The sequence below is a fragment of the Rissa tridactyla genome, unplaced genomic scaffold, assembly GCF_028500815.1.
Source record: "Rissa tridactyla isolate bRisTri1 unplaced genomic scaffold, bRisTri1.patW.cur.20221130 scaffold_47, whole genome shotgun sequence".
In the NCBI taxonomy this organism is placed as follows: Eukaryota; Metazoa; Chordata; class Aves; order Charadriiformes; family Laridae; genus Rissa; species Rissa tridactyla.
In genome coordinates, this window is record NW_026529679.1 from 950005 (window position 1) to 971321 (window position 21317).

Here is a 21317-nt window from a genome sequence, read left to right on the forward strand (position 1 = left end):
GACCACGCCCCCCCCGGCCCCGCCCAGCCCCAGGCCCCCGCCATGCCCGACGTGGAGATGGCCGAGTTCGGGGAGGCCGCCCCCTACCTGCGCAAGTCGGAGAAGGAGCGTTTGGCCGCCCAGACCCGCCCCTTCGACCTGAAGAAGGACATCTTCGTCCCCGACCACAAGGAGGAGTTCGTCAAGGCCACCATCGTGGGGCGCGAGGGGGGCAAGGTCACCGCCCAGACCGAGCACGGCAAGGTGGGCCACCAACCCCCGGCCCCCCGGCAAGGCGGGGGACACCCAGAAGCCCTCCCAGTGGCTCCGCAAGCCAAGGGTCACCTAGAACCCGTCCCACCTTCTCCAGGACCTGAGCCCGTCCCACCTCCTCCAGCAACCACTGGGCACCCAGACCCCACCCCACCTCCTCTAGAACCCATTGGGCACCCAGACCCCACCCCACCTCCTCCAGCACCCATTGGGCACCCAGACCCCACCCCACCTCCTCTAGAACCCATAGGACACCCAGACCCCACCCCACCTCCTCTAGAACCCATTGGGCACCCAGACCCCACCCCACCTCCTCCAGCACCCATTGGACACCCAGACCCCACCCCACCTCCTCTAGAATCCACTGGGCACCCAGACCCCAAACCACCTCCTCTAGAACCCATAGGACACCCAGACCCCACCCCACCTTTTCTAGACCCATTGGGCACCCAGACCCCACCCCACCTCCTCTATCACCCATTGGGCACCCAGACCCCACCCCACCTCCTCTAGAACCCATTGGGCACCCAGACCCCACCCCACCTCCTCCAGCACCCATTGGGCACCCAGACCCCACCCCACCTCCTCCAGCACCCATAGGACACCCAGACCCCACCCCACCTCCTCCAGCACCCATTGGGCACCCAGACCCCACCCCATCTCCTCCAGCACCCATTGGGCACCCAGACCCCACCCCACCTCCTCTAGAATCCATTGGGCACCCAGACCCCACCCCACCTCCTCCAGCACCCATTGGGCACCCAGACCCCACCCCACCTCCTCTAGAACCCATTGGGCACCCAGACCCCACCCCACCTCCTCCAGCACCCATTGGCACCCAGACCCCACCCCACCTCCTCCAGCACCCATAGGACACCCAGACCCCACCCCACCTCCTCTAGAACCCATGGGGCACCCAGACCCCACCCCACCTCCTCTAGAACCTATAGGACACCCAGACCCCACCCCACCTCCTCTATCACCCATAGGACACCCAGACCCCACCCCACCTCCTCTAGAACCCATTGGGCACCCAGACCCCACCCCACCTCCTCCAGCACCCATAGGACACCCAGACCCCACCCCACCTCCTCTAGAACCCATTGGGCACCTAGAACCCACCCCACCTCCTCTAGAATCCATTGGGCACCCAGACCCCACCCCACCTCCTCTAGAACCCATTGGGCACCCAGACCCCACCCCACCTCCTCCAGCACCCATTGGGCACCTAGAACCCACCCCACCTCCTCTAGAACCTATAGGACACCCAGACCCCACCCCACCTCCTCTATCACCCATAGGACACCCAGACCCCACCTCACCTCCTCTAGAACCCATAGGACACCCAGACCCCACACCACCTCCTCTAGAACCCATTGGGCACCCAGACCCCACCCCACCTCCTCCGGCACCCATTGGGCACCCAGACCCCACCCCATCTCCTCCAGCACCCATAGGACACCCAGATGCCACCCCACCTCCTCCAGCACCCATTGGGCACCCAGACCCCACCCCATCTCCTCCAGCACCCATAGGACACCCAGATGCCACCCCACCTCCTCCAGCACCCATTGGGCACCCAGACCCCACCCCACCTCCTCTAGAACCCATTGGGCACCCAGACCCCACCCCATCTCCTCCAGCACCCATAGGACACCCAGACCCCACCCCACCTCCTCTAGAATCCATTGGGCACCCAGACCCCACCCCACCTCCTCCAGCACCCATAGGACACCCAGACCCCACCCCACCTCCTCCAGCACCCATTGGGCACCCAGACCCCACCCCACCTCCTCCAGCACCCATTGGGCACCCAGACCCCACCCCACCTCCTCCAGCACCCATTGGACACCCAGACCCCACCCCACCTCCTCTAGAACCCATTGGGCACCCAGACCCCACCCCACCTCCTCCAGCACCCATAGGACACCCAGACCCCACCCCACCTCCTCCAGCACCCATTGGGCACCCAGACCCCACCCCACCTCCTCTAGAACCCATTGGGCACCCAGACCCCACCCCACCTCCTCCAGCACCCATAGGACACCCAGACCCCACCCCACCTCCTCTATCACCCATTGGGCACCCAGACCCCACCCCACCTCCTCTAGAACCCATTGGGCACCCAGACCCCCCCCACCTCCTCCAGCACCCATAGGACACCCAGACCCCACCCCACCTCCTCTAGAACCATTGGACACCCAGACCCCACCCCACCTCCTCTAGAACCCATTGGGCACCCAGACCCCACCCCACCTCCTCTAGAACCCATAGGACACCCAGACCCCACCCCACCTCCTCTAGAACCCATTGGACACCCAGACCCCACCCCACCTCCTCTAGAACCCATTGGGCACCCAGACCCCACCCCACCTCCTCCAGCGTCCATTGGACACCCAGACCCCACCCCACCTCCTCCAGCACCCATTGGGCACCCAGACCCCACCCCACCTCCTCCAGCACCCATTGGGCACCCAGACCCCACCCCACCTCCTCTAGAACCCATTGGGCACCCAGACCCCACCCCACCTCCTCCAGCACCCATAGGACACCCAGACCCCACCCCACCTCCTCTAGAACCCATTGGGCACCCAGACCCCACCCCACCTCCTCCAGCACCCATTGGGCACCCAGACCCCACCCCACCTCCTCTAGAACCCATTGGACACCCAGACCCCACCCCACCTCCTCTAGAATCCATTGGGCACCCAGACCCCACCCCACCTCCTCCAGCACCCATTGGGCACCCAGACCCCACCCCACCTCCTCCAGCACCCATTGGGCACCCAGACCCCACCCCACCTCCTCTAGAACCCATTGGGCACCCAGACCCCACCCCACCTCCTCTAGAATCCATTGGACACCCAGACCCCACCCCACCTCCTCCGGCACCCATTGGGCACCTAGAACCCACCCCACCTCCTCTAGAACCCATTGGGCACCCAGACCCCACCCCACCTCCTCCAGCACTTGAGGGACACCTGGACCTTCTCCAGCACCCAGGGGACCCCAAGCCCAGCCCCACGGGTGGGGGGCAGCTCCTTGTCCTGCCGCCCCCCCCCCCACGGTCTCCTCCTGCCCCCGAGCAGACGGTGACGGTCAAGGAGGAGCAGATCATGCAGCAGAACCCCCCCAAGTTCGACAAGATCGAGGACATGGCCATGCTGACCTTCCTCCACGAGCCCGCCGTCCTCTACAACCTGAAGGAGCGCTACGCCTCCTGGATGATCTACGTGAGTCTGGCACCCGGCAGGTTCTCCACACCCCACCCGGGCCCGGGGACAACCCCTCTCCAGGCCCCACAGGGTCACCCAGACCCAAGATGTCCCACCTCCACGACCCCTGGGCCACCCAGACCCAAGATGTCCCATTTCCAGCCCCCAGAACTGGGATGGCCCATCCTTGGCCACCTTGGGCCACCGAGATCCAACACGTCCCAGCCCCCTTGGGCCACCTAGAACCTGGATGTCCCATCTGCAGACCCCTTGGGCCACCTAGAACTGGGACAACCCTCTTCCAGCCCCCTTGGGCCACCTGGAACTGGGATGTCCCATCCCTGGATACCTTGGGCCACCAAGACCCAAGATGTTCCAGCCCCCTTGGGCCACCTAGAGCCTGGATGTCCCATCTCCATCCCCCTTGGGCCACCCGGAACTGGGATGGCCCATCCTGGCCACCTTGGGCCACCGAGATCCAACACGTCCTAGACCCCTTGGGCCACCTAGAACCTGGATGTCCCATCTGCAGGCCCCTTGGGCCACCTAGAACCGGAACAACCCTCTTCCAGCCCCCTTGGGCCACCCAAAACCAGGCCGTCCCTTCCCCAGCCCCCTTGGGCCACCCAGACCTGGACTGTCCCCCTCCTGGTGGGGGTGGCACCCGGTGGCCCTGCCCCACTTTGTCCCCTCCCCAGACCTACTCGGGGCTCTTCTGCGTCACCGTCAACCCCTACAAGTGGCTGCCCGTCTACAACGCCGAGGTGGTGGCCGCCTACCGGGGCAAGAAGCGGAGTGAAGCTCCGCCCCACATCTTCTCCATCTCCGACAACGCCTACCAGAACATGCTGACGGGTGAGGACCTCCTTTGGTGGCCCCCCAGAACCACGTTCCCCCCCCTCTCCAGCCCCTCGGAGCTGTGGGGCAGATGTGGGGCGGGAGACGGAGGGGAGCGAGCCGAGGTGGGGCTTCAGGACCTCACCACCCTCCTCCTCCTCCTTCTTCTTGCCCCACCAGATCGGGAGAACCAATCCATCCTCATCACGTGAGTGACCTCATCATCTTGGCCCCGCCCACCACCCAAAGCCCCGCCCACTCACACCCCCCCCCCCCCCTCGGAGCCACGCCCAACCCTTCGCCCCATCACCCCGACGTGCCTATGGAGGTCCACCTCCTGCCAAGCCCCGCCCCCCCCTTTCCCGGCGAGGCCCCGCCCCTCCCTGATGAAGCCCCGCCCACCCCCAACCAAACCCGCCTCTCATTGGCCGCCTCCAGCGGAGAATCCGGGGCGGGGAAGACGGTGATCGGCGACCGCGGGCAACGCCGTCATCGCCGCCATCGGCGACCGCGGCAAGAAGGAGACGGGGACCCCGGGCAAGGTGAGGGGACGTGGGGGGGGGGGGGGAGGGGGGGGGGGCGGCGGGGGACATCTTGGGGCCGGGCCACCCCCTCGTCCACCCACGTGTCCGTCCGTCCCACCCCCCCACCCAAATCGTCGACCCAACTGTCCACCCGTCCACCCGTCCCCGCCCCAACCTCGCGGACCTCGGTGGCCACCCCGCCCCGCCCCCCACCGTGACACCCCCACCCCGCCCGCGTCCCCACCCCGCCCTTGTCCCCCACCAGGGCACCCTGGAGGACCAGATCATCCAGGCCAACCCCGCCTTGGAGGCCTTCGGCAACGCCAAGACCGTCCGCAACGACAACTCCTCCCGCTTCGTGAGTGCCGGGGGCGGGACCCGTGGGGCGGGATCTGTGGGGTCTACGGGTCTGTGGGGTGGGACCCGCTCGGGGGAGGTGGCCACCTCCAGCCGCCGCTGCTGCTGCTCTCCCAGGGGAAGTTCATCCGGATCCATTTCGGGGCCACCGGGAAGTTGGCGTCGGCCGACATCGAGACCTGTGAGTGGTTGAGGGCTCCAGGAGGGGACGTGGGCCATCGTCCGCCGTCCATCTCCTCCTCCCACCATCTCCAGCTCCTCCCACCATCTCCAGCTCCTCCTCCCACCATCTCTCCGTCCATCCATCTCCTCGTCCCACCATCCAAACATCTCCATCTCCTTGTCCCACCCTCTATCTCCAGCTCTTGGTCCCTCCATCTCCTCCTCCACCTGCTCGTCCTCCACCTCCTCGTCCCACCACCTCCTCGTCCCACCACCTCCTCGTCCTCCACCTCCTCGTCCTCCACCTCCTCGTCCCACCACCTCCTCGTCCTCCACCTCCTCGTCCCACCACCTCCTCGTGCTCCACCTCCGCGTCCCACCACCTCCGCGTCCCACCACCTCCTCGTCCTCCACCTCCTCGTCCTCCACCTCCTCATCCTCCACCTCCGCGTCCCACCACCTCCGCGTCCCACCACCTCCGCGTCCTCCACCTCCTCGTCCCACCACCTCCTCGTCCTCCACCTCCTCGTCCCACCACCTCCTCGTCCCACCACCTCCTCGTCCTCCACCTCCACCCATCATCTCTCCATCCCCACCCCAGACCTCCTGGAGAAGTCCCGCGTCATCTTCCAGCTGAAGGCCGAGCGCAACTACCACATCTACTACCAGATCCTCTCCAATAAGAAGCCGGAGCTTCTGGGTGAGCCCCGCCCCCGCCCCGCCCATGGATGCCCGACCCCGCCCCGATTGGCCCACCCCAACCTCGGCTTCTCCTCGCAGACATGATGCTGGTGACCAACAACCCCTACGACTACGCCTTCATCTCCCAAGGAGAGACCACCGTGCCCTCCATCGACGACGGCGAGGAGCTGCTGGCCACCGACGTGAGCCGGGAGGGCCACCAGGAGGTGGGGCGGGGGTGGCTGGAGAAGACCTTGACCCCTATTTTTGTGGGGCTGTCGTCCCCCCCCGCCCCTCCCCCCCCGTAGAGCGCTTTCGACGTCCTGGGCTTCACCCCGGAGGAGAAGAACTCCATCTACAAGCTGACGGGCGCCATCATGCACTTTGGCAACATGAAGTTCAAGCAGAAGCAACGGGAGGAGCAGGCGGAGCCGGATGGCACCGAAGGTGGGGGACCAATCGGAGGCGAGGGGCGGGGCCCCGGGGTGAAGCCCCCCCCGCTCCTCCAGACCCACGTCTTCTCCTCCCTGTCCTCAGAGGCGGACAAGTCGGCCTACCTGATGGGGCTGAACTCGGCCGATCTCCTCAAGGGGTTGTGCCACCCCCGGGTGAAGGTGGGCAACGAGTACGTCACCAAGGGGCAGAACGTCCAGCAGGTGAGGAGGGCGCCCCCCCCTTCCCCCAAAGAAAAACCTCCTCCTTTTGGGGCTGGACGGGGCCGCCTGGGGCGCGGAGGCCATGGCGGCGTGGGGTGACCCTCTCCCAGGTGATCTACGCCGTCGGGGCCTTGGCCAAAGCCGTCTACGAGAAGATGTTCAACTGGATGGTGACCAGGATCAACAACTCGCTGGAGACCAAGCAGCCCCGGCAGTACTTCATCGGCGTCCTGGACATCGCCGGCTTCGAGATCTTCGACGTGAGGCCCGGGGGACCCCCGCCGGGGCTTGAGTTGATCCCGTCGGGTCTGGATTTGACCTCCTCAATCCCGCTGGGCGTTGGGTTGACCACGTTCACCCCATTGGTCATCGCGTTGACCCCGTTGGGCGTTGGGTTGATGCTATTGGGCCTGGAGTTGCCCTGTTGGGTATGCAGTTGTCCCTATGGGATGTTCCGTTGACCGCGTTGATCCCATTGGTCAGTGTCTTGACACCGTTGGGTCTCAGGTTGACCCCATTGGGCGTCCAGTTGACCCCATTGACCCCATCGGGCATCCAGCTGACCCCATTGATCACACCAAGCATCGCGTTGACCCCGTTGCGTGTCGAGTTGACCCCATCGACCGTTACGTTGACCCCCATTGGACCTTCAGTTGACCCCCCTTGACCCCGTTGGCCGTTGGTTGACCCTGTCCCCCCCCCCGCCCCCTTCCCCAGTTCAACAGCTTTGAGCAGCTCTGCATCAACTTCACCAACGAGAAGCTGCAGCAGTTCTTCAACCACCACATGTTCGTGCTGGAGCAGGAGGAGTACAAGAAGGAGGGCATCGAGTGGGAGTTCATCGACTTCGGCATGGACCTCCAGGCCTGCATCGACCTCATCGAGAAGGTACCACCTCCCCCAGGGCCTTCTGGGAGCCCAGGGGGCTCCTGGGGAAGCTCCGTCCGGTTGGAGCTCACCGGGGAACCCCCGAAAGCGGCCCGGTTGGGTTGCGATTGGTGTCCACCAAGGAGGTCTTCTCCTCGCCAGCCCATGGGGATCATGTCCATCCTGGAGGAGGAGTGTATGTTCCCCAAAGCCACCGACATGACCTTCAAGGCCAAGCTCTTTGACAATCACCTGGGCAAGTCGGCCAACTTCGGGAAACCCCGGAACATCAAAGGGAAGCCCGAGGCCCACTTCGCCCTGGTGCACTACGCCGGGACGGTGGACTACAACATCCTCGGGTGGCTGCAGAAGAACAAGGACCCCCTCAACGAGACGGTGGTGGGGCTCTACCAGAAGTCGGCCCTCAAGCTCTTGGCCAACCTCTTCGCCAACTACGCCGGGGCCGACGCGCGTAAGGGGCCACCCCCACCCCGATCTTTCTCCAGCCTCTGGGCTCCCCCCACCCCATCCCTGACCTGTCCCATCTTTTCTTCTTCTCCGACAGCCGTGGAGAAGGGGAAAGGGGCCAAGAAGAAAGGTTCCTCCTTCCAGACCGTCTCCGCCCTGCACCGGGTGAGGCCCCGGGGGGTCGACTGGGGGGTGTGGGGGGGGGGGGTGGACAAGGCGCCCTAGGGCAGGTGGTGACCCTTGGCGGGGCAGTGGGGTCTTCATTCTCTCCACCGCCTCCTCCCCCACCCCCTCAGGAGAACCTCAACAAGCTGATGACCAACCTCCGCTCCACCCACCCCCACTTCGTCCGCTGCATCATCCCCAACGAGACCAAGTCTCCCGGTGAGCCCATCCAAGGCAGTGGCGGTTGGGGGGCGGGGGGCGGGGCGCCGTGGGGCAGACCTTGACCCACCGCTCACGCCGTGTGTCCCCGTCCCGTCCCCAAGGCGTGATGGACAACCCCCTGGTGATGCACCAGCTCCGCTGCAACGGGGTGCTGGAGGGCATCCGCATCTGCCGCAAGGGCTTCCCCAACCGCATCCTCTACGGGGGACTTCCGCCAGCGGTGGGTGACGCCGTGGGGGTGGGTGGGGTGGGGTGGGGTGGGGGGGGGACACACACAACCCCCCCCGCCGGCGGGGCTGAGCTGGGGGTGTCCCCCTCCTCCTCCGCCGCCACCAGGTACCGCATCTTGAACCCCGCCGCCATCCCCGAGGGGCAGTTCATCGACAGCCGCAAGGGCGCCGAGAAGCTCCTGGGGTCCCTCGACATCGACCACAACCAGTACAAGTTCGGGCACACCAAGGTGAGGGCACGGGGTCTCTGCTCTCCGTGGTCCCACCACCCACGGGGTCACGTCGACCTCAAGGTCCCACCACCCACGAGGTCACGTTGACCCCACGGTCCCACCACCCACGAGGTCTCGTTGACCCCACGGTCCCACCACCCATGAGGTCTCGTTGACCCCAAGGTCCCACCACCCACAAGGTCTCATTGACCCCACGGTCCCACCACCCATGAGGTCTCATTGACCCCATGGTCCCACCACCCATGAGGTCACGTTGACCCCATGGTCCCACCACCCATGAGGTCTCGTTGACCCCAAGGTCCCACCGCCTACGAGGTCTCGTTGACCCCAAGGTCCCATCACGCAGACCCATGGTCCCACCACCCATGAGGTCTCATTGACCCCACGGTCCCACCACCCATGAGGTCTCGTTGACCCCAAGGTCCCACCGCCTACAAGGTCTCGTTGACCCCAAGGTCCCATCACGCAGACCCATGGTCCCACCACCCACGGGGTCACATCGACCTCAAGGTCCCACCACCCACGAGGTCTCATTGACCCCAAGGTACCCATGAGGTCTCGTTGACCCCAAGGTCCCACGGCCTACAAGGTCTTGTTGACCCCAAGGTCCCATCACGCAGACCCATGGTCCCACCACCCACGAGGTCTCGTTGACCCCACGGTCCCACCACCCATGAGGTCTCATTGACCCCATGTTCCCACCACCCATGAGGTCTCATTGACCCCATGGTCCCACCACCCACGAGGTCTCGTTGACCCCATGGTCCCATCACGCAGACCCATGGTCCCACCACCCACGAGGTCTCGTTGACCCCACGGTCCCACCACCCACGAGGTCTCGTTGACCCCACAGTCCCACCACCCATGAGGTCTCGTTGACCCCAAGGTCCCACCGCCTACGAGGTCTCGTTGACCCCAAGGTCCCACTGCCTACGAGGTCTTGTTGACCCCAAGGTCCCATCACGCAGACCCATGGTCCCACCACCCACGAGGTCTCATTGACCCCACGGTCCCACCACCCATGAGGTCACGTTGACCCCATGGTCCCACCACCCACGAGGTCTCGTTGACCCCAAGGTCCCACCACCCATGAGATCACGTTGACCCCATGGTCCCACCATCCATGCCGTCACGCAGACCCATGGTCTCACCACCCACGAGGTCTCATTGACCCCAAGGTCCCACCACCTGCGAGGTCTCGCTGCCCCCACGGTCCCACCCCCCAGGTGTCCCCCCTGCCCTCCTGAGCCCCCCTCCGCCCCACCCCCCCCCACCCCCACTGAGCTTCATCTCTCCCTGAAGGTCTTCTTCAAGGCCGGGCTGCTGGGGCTGCTGGAGGAGATGCGGGACGAGCGCCTGGCCCGGATCATGACCCGTTTGCAGGCCCAAGTCCGCGGTTTCCTCTCCCGGCAGGAGTTCAAGAAGATCCTGGAGCGGCGGTGGGTGGTGGTGGCGGGGGGGTGGAGGTGGAGGTGGCGGGTCCTCCTCGGGTGGGAGACCCTCCACGGCGACCCACATCTCCCTCTGCCCCGCCCAGGGACTCGCTGCTGGTGATCCAGTGGAACGTCCGGGCCTTCATGGGGGTGAAGAACTGGCCTTGGATGAAGCTCTACTTCAAGATCAAGCCCTTGTTGAAGAGCGCCGAGACGGAGAAGGAGATGCAGGTGGGGCAGGGAGGGAGGAGGCGGGACGAAGGAGGTGGAGGAAGAGGTGAGAGACCCACAGGGCACCTCCCCGCCTCCCCCCAGACCATGAAGGAGGAGTTTGGGCGGCTGAAGGAAGCGCTGGAGAAGTCGGAGGCCCGGCGGAAGGAGCTGGAGGAGAAGATGGTCTCCATGCTGCAGGAGAAGAACGACCTTCAGCTCCAAGTGCAGGCCGTAGGTGACGGAGATGCCCCGGGTCCTCCCCGCTCCTTCCCGCCCCTTCCCACCCGCCTTCCCCCTTCCAGGAGCAGGACAACCTGGCCGACGCCGAGGAACGCTGCGACCAGCTGATCAAGAACAAGATCCAGCTGGAGGCCAAGGTGAAGGAGCTGACGGAGCGGCTGGAGGAGGAGGAGGAGATGAACGCCGAGCTGACGGCCAAGAAGAGGAAGCTGGAGGACGAGTGCTCGGAGCTGAAGAAGGACATTGACGATCTGGAGTTGTCTCTGGCCAAGGTGGAGAAGGAGAAACACGCCACCGAGAACAAGGTGAGGGTGGGGAGAGGCCTCCACCGTGGGCTGAGGGGGACTTGGGTTGACTCAGCTCCGGTGGGTTGGGTCGAGGAGCCCCAAGGGTGGGTCAGGTTGGGTTGAGAAGACCCAAGGTCGAGTTAGGTTGGGTTGAGAAGACCCAAGGGTGGGTTGAGAAGACCCAAGGTCAGGTTGGGTTGGGTTGAGAAGACCCAAGGGTGGGTTGCTTTGGCTTGAGGAACCCCAAGGGTGGGTGAGGTTGGGTTGAGAAGACGCAAGGGTGTGTTGAGAAGACCCAAGGTCGAGTTAGGTTGGGTTGAGAAGACCCAAGGGTGGGTCAGGTTGGGTTGAGAAGACCCAAGGGTGGCTTGAGAAGACCCAAGGTCAGGTTGGGTTGGGGTGAGAAGACCCAAGGGTGGGTTGCTTTGGCTTGAGGAACCCCAAGGGTGGGTGAGGTTGGGTTGAGATGACCCAAGGTTGGGTCGGGTTGGGCTGAGAAGTCCCAAGGCTGGTCAGGTCGAGGAGCCCCAAGGCTGGTTGGGTTCTCCTGCGTCTCCTGCTCAACCAAGACCACGACCAACCCCCCCCCCGTCCCTTCCCCCACCTCTGGCCCCGAGCTTCAGGCCTGACGTTTCTCCTCCTGCAGGTGAAGAACCTGACAGAGGAGATGGCCGGGCTGGACGAGATCATCGTCAAGCTGACCAAGGAGAAGAAGGCCCTGCAAGAAGCTCACCAGCAGGCGCTGGACGACCTTCAAGCAGAAGAAGACAAGGTCAACACCTTGACCAAAGCCAAAGTCAAGCTGGAGCAGCAAGTGGACGACGTGAGTCCCGTCCCTGGGGGGGGGGGGTGAAGGTCCGGCTGGGTGTTGCGGGGGGGCTGACGGGGGTGGGGGGTGTCTCCGCAGCTGGAGAGCTCGCTGGAGCAGGAGAAGAAGATCCGCATGGACCTGGAACGGGCCAAGAGGAAGCTGGAAGGTGACCTGAAGCTGGCCCAGGAGAGCATCATGGACCTGGAGAACGACAAGCAGCAGCTGGACGAGAGGCTGAAGAAGTGAGGCCCCCGCCCGCCCCCGACGTCCCCTCTACCCACGATCCTCCCCGAGAACCCGGCGGGGTGACGGGCTGGTGTTTCTCCCTCCCCACCACCCCCCACCCAGGAAAGACTTTGAGCTCAACGCCCTCAACGCCCGCATCGAGGACGAACAAGCCGTCGCCGCCCAGCTCCAGAAGAAGCTCAAAGAGCTTCAGGTTGGGGGGGGGGGTGGGGTGTGGGGGGGGGTCTTTGGTTTGGGGGGGGTCAACTGGGAGGAGCCGCTTCTCCCCCTTTTGCTCCGTCTCACCTTTCTGAGAAGGGTTGGGTTGAAGAGTCTCCAGTTGGGCTGGGTTGAGTTGAAGAGTCCTCCAGTTGGGCTGGGGTTGGGTTGAAGAGTCTCCAGTGAGTTGGGTTGGGTTGAAGAGTCCTCCAATGAGTTGGGTTGGGTTGAGTTGAAGAGTCTCCAATTGGGTTGGGTTGGGTTGAAGAGTCTCCAGTTGGGTTGGGTTGGGTTTGAAGAGTCTCCAGTTGGGTTGGGTTGAGTTGAAGAGTCTCCAATGAGTTGGGCGCTGGGTTGAGTTGAAGAGTCTCCAATTGGGTTGGGGTTGGGTTGAAGAGTCTCCAGTTGGTGGTTGGGTTGGGTTGAAGAGTCTCCAGTTGGGTTGGGTTGGGTTGAAGAGTCCTCCAATGAGTTGGGCTGGGTTGAGTTGAAGAGTCTCCAATTGGGTTGGGTTGGGTTGAAGAGTCTCCAGTTGGGTTGGGTTGGGTTGAAGAGTCTCCAGTTGGGTTGGGTTGGGTTGAAGAGTCTCCAATGAGTTGGGTTGGGTTGAGTTGAAGAGTCTCCAATTGGGTTGGGTTGGGTTGAAGAGTCTCCAGTTGGGTTGGGTTGGGTTTGAAGAGTCTCCAGTTGGGTTGGGTTGGGTTGAGAGAGTCTCCAATGAGTTGGGCTGGGTTGAGTTGAAGAGTCTCCAGTTGGGTTGGGTTGGGTTGAGTTGAAGAGTCTCCAGTTGGGTTGGGTTGAGTTGAAGAGTCTCCAGTTGAGTTGAAGAGTCTCCAGTTGGGTTGGGGTTGAAGAGTCTCCAGTTGGGTTGGGTTGAAGAGTCTCCAATGAGTTGGGTTGGGTTGAGTTGAAGAGTCTCCAATGAGTTGGGTTGGGTTGGGTTGAAGAGTCTCCAGTTGGGTTGGGTTGAGTTGGGTTGAAGAGTCTCCAGTTGGGGTTGGGTTGAAGAGTCTCCAGTGAGTTGGGTTGGGTTGAGTTGAAGAGTCTCCAATGAGTTGGGTTGGGTTGAGTTGAAGAGTCTCCAGTTGGGTTGGGTTGGGTTGAAGAGTCTCCAGTTGGGTTGGGTTGGGTTGAAGAGTCTCCAATGAGTTGGGCTGGGTTGAGTTGAAGAGTCTCCAGTTGGGTTGGGTTGAAGAGTCTCCAATGAGTTGGGTTGGGTTGAGTTGAAGAGTCTCCAGTTGGGTTGGGTTGAGTTGAAGAGTCTCCAGTTGAGTTGGGTTGGGTTGAAGAGTCTCCAGTTGGGCTGGGTTGGGTTGAAGAGTCTCCAATGAGTTGGGCTGGGTTGAGTTGAAGAGTCTCCAGTTGGGTTGGGTTGGGTTTGAAGAGTCTCCAGTTGGGTTGGGTTGGGTTGAAGAGTCTCCAATGAGTTGGGCTGGGTTGAGTTGAAGAGTCTCCAGTTGGGTTGGGTTGAGTTGAAGAGTCTCCAGTTGGGTTGGGTTGAGTTGAAGAGTCTCCAGTTGGGTTGGGGTTGAAGAGTCCTCCAATGAGTTGGGTTGGGTTGAGTTGAAGAGTCTCCAGTTGGGTTGGGTTGGGTTGAAGAGTCTCCAGTGAGTTGGGCTGGGTGGGGCTGAGCGGCCACGTGGGGTGAAGCCACCCCGCGCTGAGGGCGTCGCCGTCCCCCGGGGGCGCAGGCGCGCATCGAGGAGCTGGAGGAGGAGGAGCTGGAGGCGGAGAGCGGGACGGGCCGGGCCAAGGTGGAGAAGCTGCGCTCGGGAGCTGTCGCGGGGAGCTGGAGGAGATCAGCGAGCGGCTGGAGGAGGGCCGGGGGGGGCCACCTCGGTGCAGCTGGAGCTCAACAAGAAGCGGGAGGCGGAGTTCCAGAAGATGCGGCGGGACCTGGAGGAGGCCCACGCTTGCAGCACGAGGCCACGGCGGGCCCGCGCTGCGCAAGAAACACGCCGACAGCGCGGCCGCCGAGCTGGGCGAGGCAGATCGACAACCTGCAGCGCGTCAAGCAGAAGCTGGAGAAGGAGAAGAGCGAGCTCAAGCTGGAGCTGGACGACGTGGGGCTCCAACGTGGAGCAGCTGCTCAAGGCCAAGGTGGGGGGAGACGGGGGGGGGGGGTCACCGTCCTCCCCGCCCCCCGGCGAAGGGGCAGCTCTTCCCCCCTCCCCACCCCCACGCCTTCACCTCCCCGCCCTTCCCGTCCCCCAGGCCACCCTGGAGAAGATGTGCCGCACCATGGAGGACCAGATGAACGAGCACCGGACCAAGTCGGAGGAGGCCCAACGCATGGTCAACGACCTCACCACCCCAACGGGCCCAAGCTCCAAGACGGAGAACGGTGAGGGGCCCCTCGCCCGTTCCCCGACCCCACGGCCCTGCCCGGGGCGGCCGGGGGGTGCTTTGGGGGTCTCTCCAACCGGCCGTTGTCCGCCTTCCCACCCCCGCAGGGGGAGCTCTCCAGGCAGCTGGAGGAGAAGGAGGCCTTTCATCAACCAGCTGACGCGGGGGAAACTCACCTACACCCAGCAGCTGGAGGACCTCAAGAGGCAGCTGGAGGAAGAGGTCAAGGTAGGGCTGGGGCGGGGGGAGGTCGGGATGGCGGGGGCTACAGGAGGGCGGGGTGGTCTGGAGGAGGTCTGATGGAGGTTGGGGTTGGTCTAGAGAAGGCCAGGTTGGTCTGAGGAAGGTCTGGAGAAGGTTGGGTTGGTCTAAAGAGGGGTCTAAAGAAGGTCGAGTTGGTCTGGAGAAGGTCTAAGGAAGGTCGGTTGGGTGGTCTACAGAAGGGTCTGGTTGGTCAGGAGAGGAGGTCGGGGTCGGGGGTCTGCAGAAGGTCTGGTTGGTCTAAAGAGGGTCTAAAGAAGGTCGAGTTGGCCTGGAGAAGGTCTAAGGAAGGTCGGGGGGGTCTAGGGGAGGTTGGGTGGTCTACAGAAGGTCTGGGTTGGTCAGGAGGAGATCGGGTCAAGGTCTGCAGAAGGTCTGGTTGGTCAGGAGGAGGTCGGGTCAGGGTCTGCAGAAGGTCTGGTTGGTCAGGAGGAGGTCGGGTCGGGGTCTGGTTGGGTTGGGGGTGACAAAGACCAGCACTTGCCCCTCTGGAGAACCTCAAGGCAGCTCCGGGTGACGTGGACCCCGCCGGTCCCCCCCCGGCTTCTCCTCGCCCCTCCCCCAGGCCAAGAACGCGCTGGCGCACGCCCCTGCAGTCGGCCCGGCACGACTGCGACCTGCTGCCGGGAGCAGTACGAGGAGGAGACGGAGGCCAAGGCCGAGCTCCCAGCGCTCCCTCTCCAAGGCCAACTCCGAGGTGGCCCAGTGGGAGGACCAAGTACGAGACGGACGCCATCCAGCGCACCGAGGAGCTGGAGGAGGCCAAGTGAGTCACCGCCCCCACGGACGCCGAGGCATCTTCCCCACGGGCTGGGGGGGGGACCTCCTCGGGTCAAGGTCCCAGGACGCGGGGTTTCTTCAGGCTTGGTAGATCTAGAGCCCCATTTGGGGCACCTCGAACCTGAAGGCCGCCCCGTGGGTCCTACTGCCAAAGGTCTTCACTTTGGGGGTGACCCCACCGACGGGGGTCTCCGTGGGTTTCTCCCCGACGGCCCGGTAGGAAGAAGCTGGCCCAGAGGCCTGCAGGACGCCGAGGAGGCGGTGGAGGCCGTCAACGCCAAGTGCTCCTCCCTGGAGAAGACCAAGCACCGGCTGCAGAACGAGATCGAGGACCTCATGGCCCGACCTGGAGAGGTCCAACGCCCGCCGCCCGCCGCCCCTGGACAAGAAGCAGAGGAACTTCGACAAAGGTTTTGTAGGGGGGAGGAGGAGAAGGGTGGGAAGCTGGTGGGGGGGAGAGACGTGGGGGCCCACCGAAGCCCAGAAGAAAAGGTGGACGACGGTCAAGGGCTGTGTTTCAGCAGAGCTTTGAGTCCCCACCAGGAGGTTGCTGGGGAGGAGGAGAGGAGGAGGTTCTTCATGGGTCCCCGGTGGTGTCCCCCCCTCTGCCCCATAGATCCTGTCCGAGTGGAAGCAGAAGTTCGAGGAGTCGCAGACGGAGCTGGAGGCCTCGCAGAAGGAGGCCAGGTCCCTCAGCACCGAGCTCTTCAAGCTGAAGAACGCCTACGAGGAGTCGCTGGAGCACCTGGAGACCTTCAAGAGGGAGAACAAGAACCTCCAAGGGTGAGACGGCGGCCCGGCCCACCTCCTTCTTCTCCACCGCCTGCCCCCGGGGGCTGACGGGATGGATCTTTCTCCCCCGGCCTCGGGCAGAGGGAGATCTCGGACCTGACGGAGCAGCAGCTGGGCGCCGGCCACAAGACCATCCACGAGCTGGAGAAGGTGCGGAAGCAGTTGGACGCCGAGAAGCTGGAGCTTCAGGCCGCGTTGGAGGAGGCCGAGGTGAGCCCAGACACCTCCCAGGGCGTCCCCCCGTTCTCCTGGTGTCCTCCGCGGCCTCAATGTCCTCTCTGTGTCCCACACCCCACCCCACCCCAGGCCTCCCTGGAGCACGAGGAGGGGGAAGATCTTGAGGGCGCAGCTGGAGTTCAACCAGGCGAAGGCGGACTACGAGCGCAAGCTGGCCGAGAAGGACGAGGAGATGGAGCAGGCCAAGCGCAACCACCTGCGGGTGGTGGACTCGCTCCAGACCTCGCTGGAGGCCGAGACCCGCAGCCGCAACGAGGCCCTGAGGCCTGAAGAAGAAGATGGAGGGCGACCTCAACGAGATGGAGATCCAGCTCGGCCACGCCAACCGGGTGGCCGCCGAGGCCCAGAAGCAAGTCAAGACCTTGCAGGGCTACCTCAAGGTGGGTCTGGCCCCCGAGGACCCCGAGGGGCGGCCCATCCCGCCGCCGTCTTCCTCCCCGTCACCGTCGTTCCCCTCGGCGGCCCTGCAGGACACCCAGCTGCAGCTGGACGACGTGGGCGCGGGCCAACGAGGACCTGAAGGAGAACATGGCCATGGCGGAGCGGAGGAACGGCCTCCTGCAGGCGGAGCTGGAGGAGCTGCGGGCGGTGGTGGAGCAGACGGAGAGGGCCCGCAAGTTGGCCGAGCAGGAGCTGATCGAGGCCAGCGAGAGGGTCCAGCTCCTCCACTCCCAGGTGAGACCCCCACCTGCCCCCAGGGGGCCCTCAAAGCCTGGAGGAACCGCGGCCGGGGGCTTCTTCGGGGTTGGGTTCCCCGAGGTCTCCTCCTCCGTCTGGAGGGCCCCTGAAGGGCCGCGGCGGTGGGAAGAAGGGGGGCCTCCGAGCCCTGTGGGGCCGGAGAAGGGGTGGGCCACCGCCTGAGGTCTTCTCCTTCCCCCCCCCCCCCCGCCAGAACACCAGCCTCATCAACCAGAAGAAGAAGATGGAAGGGGGACATCTCCCCAGCTGCAGGCGGAGGTGGAAGAGGCCGTCCAGGAGTGCCGGAACGCCGAGGAGAAGGCCAAGAAGGCCATCACCGACGTGAGTGCCGCGTGTGGGGGGACGGGACCGCCACCTCCAGGGGGGACCTTCCACCACGAGGCGCTGGAGAACGCGCCCTGGAGCTCCTTCTCTTCCTGGGGCAGGCGGCCATGATGGCGGAGGAGGCTGAAGAAGGAGCAGGACACCAGCGCCCCACCTGGAGCGCATGAAGAAGAACATGGAGCAGACCATCAAGGACCTGCAGCTGCGCCTGGACGAGGCCGAGCAGTTGGCCCTCAAGGGGGGCAAGAAGCAGGTGCAGAAGCTGGAGGCCCGCGTGAGGGAGCTGGAGAACGAGCTGGAGGCCGAGCAGAAGCGACACGCCCGAGGAGCGTCAAGGGCCTCCGCAAGTCACCGAGCGGGCGCGTCAAGGAGCTCAGCTACCAGGTGGGGGTGGCCCGGAAGGTCGCCACCCGCTGGCCGCAGGGACCTAGGGCCGATGCCGTGGAGTGACCTAGAACGTGGTTGACCTGGTGGCCAGAGAGATGTGGGTCACCCGTGACCACCCACCGCCCCCATTGCTGACACTGTAGCACGACCTAGAACGTGGTTGACCTGGTGGCCAGAGGGATGGGGGGTCACCTGGACCACCCACCGCCCCCATTGCTGACACCCGTATGACCTAGAACGTGGTTGACCCGGTGGCCAGAGAGATGTGGGTCACCCAGACCACCCCCCGCCCCCCATTGCTGACGCCGTAGCACGACCTAGAACGTGGTTGACCTGGTGGCCAGAGGGATGGGGGTCACCTGGCCAGAGGGATGGGGGTCACCCAGAGTCCTCAGGGTCTTTGCGTCACCCAGAACCTCACCTGGGGGCAATCCCCCCCCTCTTCTGCCCCATAGCCGCGGCGACCCACAGATCTAGGGGGGTTCCACCCCACCCCCCCCCCCTCCCCCGAGAACATCGTTAATGGTCTCCTGGCCCTAATTGCTCTGGTGGGGGGGCCCGAAGCACGGCCGTGTCCGTGCCCCCACATGTGTCTCACCCCCTGCCCCAGACGGAGGAGGACCGCCGCAAGAACCTGGTGCGGCCTGCAGGACCTGGTGGACAAGCTCCAGCTGAAGGTCAAGGCCTACAAGCGGCAGGCGGAGGAGGCGGTGAGCGACGGGGCGGGGGACCCAAGGGGACCTGGACACGGGGTGGCCCAAGGGGTGGGATGGGGGAGGTGGAGGAGATGGGTGGGTGGGTGGTGGGACAGGGGGGGTGGAGGGTCAAGGAGATGGTTGGGCGGAGGGGTTGGGTGGTGGGACAGAGGGATGGAGGAGAGGGGTGGAGGAGAAGGTTGAGGAGATGGTTGGGTGGAAGGTTGGGTGGGTGGTGGGACAGGGGGATGGAGGGTGGAGGAGAAGGTTGAGGAGATGGTTGGGTGGAGGGTTGGGTGGGTGGTGGGACAGGGGGAACGGAGGGTGGAGGAGAAGGTTGAGGAGATGGTTGGGGTGGGTGGGTGGGGACAGGGGGGACGGAGAGGGTGGAGGAGAAGGTTGAGGAGATGGTTGGGTGGAGGGGTTGGTGTGGGTGGTGGGTGGACGGAGGGATGGAGGGTGAGGAGAGGTTGAGGAGATGGTTGGGTGGAGGGTTGGGTGGGTGGTGGGACAGGGGGACGGGAGGGTGGAGGAGAGAAGGTGGAGGAGATGGTTGGTGTGGGTGGTGGGACAGGGGGGACGGAGGGTGGAGGAGAAGGTTGAGGAGATGGTTGGGTGGAGGGTTGGGTGGGTGGTGGGACGGAGGGATGGAGGGTGGAGGAGGTGAGAAGGTTGAGGAGATGTTGGGTGGAGGGTTGGGTGGGTGGTGGGAGGGACAGGGGGACGGAGGGTGGAGGAGAAGGTTGAGGAGATGGTTGGGTGGAGGGTTGGGTGGGTGGTGGGACAGGGGGGGACGGAGGGTGGAGGAGAAGGTGGAGGAGATGGTTTGGGTGGAGGGTTGGGGTGGGTGGTTGGGACAGGGGGACGGAGGGTGGAGGAGAAGGTTGAGGAGATGGTTGGGTGGGTGGTGGGACAGGGGACGGAGGGGGTGGAGGAGAAGGTTGAGGAGTTGGTTGGGTGGGTGGTGGGACAGGGGGATGGAGGGTGGAGGAGAAGGTTGAGGAGATGGAGTGTGGGTGGAGGGTTGGGTGGGTGGTGGGACAGGGGGGACGGGAGGGTGGAGGAGAAGGTTGAGGAGATGGTTGGGGTGAAGGTTGGGTGAGGTGGTGGGACGGGAGGGTTGGAGGAGAAGGTGGAGGAGAAAGGTTGGGTGGTCGAGGAGATGAAGGTCGGTTGACGGCTGGAAGAGAAGACGGGAGGGACGGCTGGCCGGTGGGACGGGCGACCACTCTGCTGGGACACCCGACCCCCCTTTTCCTGCGCTGTGGGCAGCCCCACTGATGCCCCACCCCCCCCCCCCCCCCCCCCCAGGAGGAACAGGCCAACGCCAACCTGGCCAAGTTCCGCAAGGCGCAGCACGAGCTGGAGGAGGCGGAGGAACGGGCCGACATCGCCGAGTCCCAGGTCAACAAGCTGCGGGCCAAGAGCCGGGACATGGGAGCCAAGGTGGGACCCCCCCCCCCCGCCCCCCACCCCAACCTCTGCCCCACAACCACCCCCCCCCCACCCCCCCCCCCCAGCCCCACATCTTCTCTCTCCCGCCCCCACCCCAGAAGCTCCACGAGGAGGAGTGACCCCCCCCCGTCGCCGTCGTCGGCCACCGTTGACCCGCCGCCCCTCCCCCATCCAAGATGGCGGGGGGGGGGGGGGGGAGGACCCTAATGACGTAGAAGTAGTTAATTAATGAATTACTGCGGGGGGGGGGGGGGAGGCGCCGCCTCCTCCTTCCCCCCCCCCCCCCCCCCTGCGAAAAAAAAACACGACCAGGGAGAAGCATCGTTGGCCAAAACGCTTTAAATGGGGCCCAAAATCGGGCGGGGGGGGGGGGGGGTGTGGGGCGGGGTGTGGGGCGGGGTGGGGGGGGGGTGCGGGGGCCCCCAGGGCGCGCTGGGCCCCCCCCGTTTGGGGGGAGGCGGTTCCGTTCAGGTGGTCTCCGGGGGATGGTCTGGAAGAGAGAGAGGAGGAGGAGGAGGGAGGAGGAGGAGGAGGGTCAGAGAAGGTGGGGGGCCGAATGGGGGGAGGGGGAGAGGGGGGAGGGGGGAGTGGGGGGGGGGGGAGGGGGGGGGCCACGCCCCGCCACGCCCCGCCCCCGCCCCGTCACCTTGCGCCAGCGCCGGGGCCACCTGGGTGCGGTAGGTGACGAAGACGTCGAAGGCGAAGAGGAAGGAGAGGATGAGGCCGAAGGTCTGGGGGAGGAGAAGACCTTGGGGGGGGGGGGGGTTGGGGGGGGGGGGAGGGGAGTCGGTGGCCAAAGGGGCGGGGCCCGAAGGTGGGGGGCGGGGCTTGGGGACACTCACGAAGGTGGTGGCGGCCAAAGCGTCCCGGGAGGCGGCCAGGGCCACCAGGGCCACCACGAGGAAGATGATGGTGCCGCTGACGGCCCGGAGGAGGTCCTGGGGGGGGGGGGAGGGGGGGGGGGACACACACCATGGGGGGCGTCATGGGGACGTTGGGGACACCATGGGGGACAGCAGGGGACACCGTGGGGACATTGGGGAC

General features: G+C 65.0%; 2 protein-coding genes across 2 annotated transcripts in view; both read left to right on the forward strand.

Moving 5' to 3' along the window:
- Positions 1 to 28: 28 nt before the first annotated feature.
- The window catches only part of LOC128903576 (myosin-6), a 41367-nt gene continuing 20078 nt past the window's right edge, over positions 29 to 21317 (forward strand). The window contains exons 1-4 of the mRNA XM_054187590.1: positions 29 to 243; positions 3342 to 3485; positions 4166 to 4322; positions 4485 to 4512. Coding sequence (XP_054043565.1) covers positions 43 to 243; positions 3342 to 3485; positions 4166 to 4322; positions 4485 to 4512 — 530 coding nt within the window. The 5' untranslated portion in view covers positions 29 to 42. The remainder of the gene's footprint in view (positions 244 to 3341; positions 3486 to 4165; positions 4323 to 4484; positions 4513 to 21317) is intronic.
- On the forward strand, positions 17608 to 20508 carry LOC128903585 (myosin-7-like). The gene is made up of 5 exons (XM_054187600.1): positions 17608 to 17733; positions 17838 to 18120; positions 18734 to 18833; positions 20130 to 20264; positions 20372 to 20508. The coding sequence occupies exons 2-5, from the start codon at positions 17900 to 17902 to the stop codon at positions 20390 to 20392; spliced, it is 477 nt and encodes a 158-aa protein (XP_054043575.1). The 5' UTR covers positions 17608 to 17733; positions 17838 to 17899; the 3' UTR covers positions 20393 to 20508.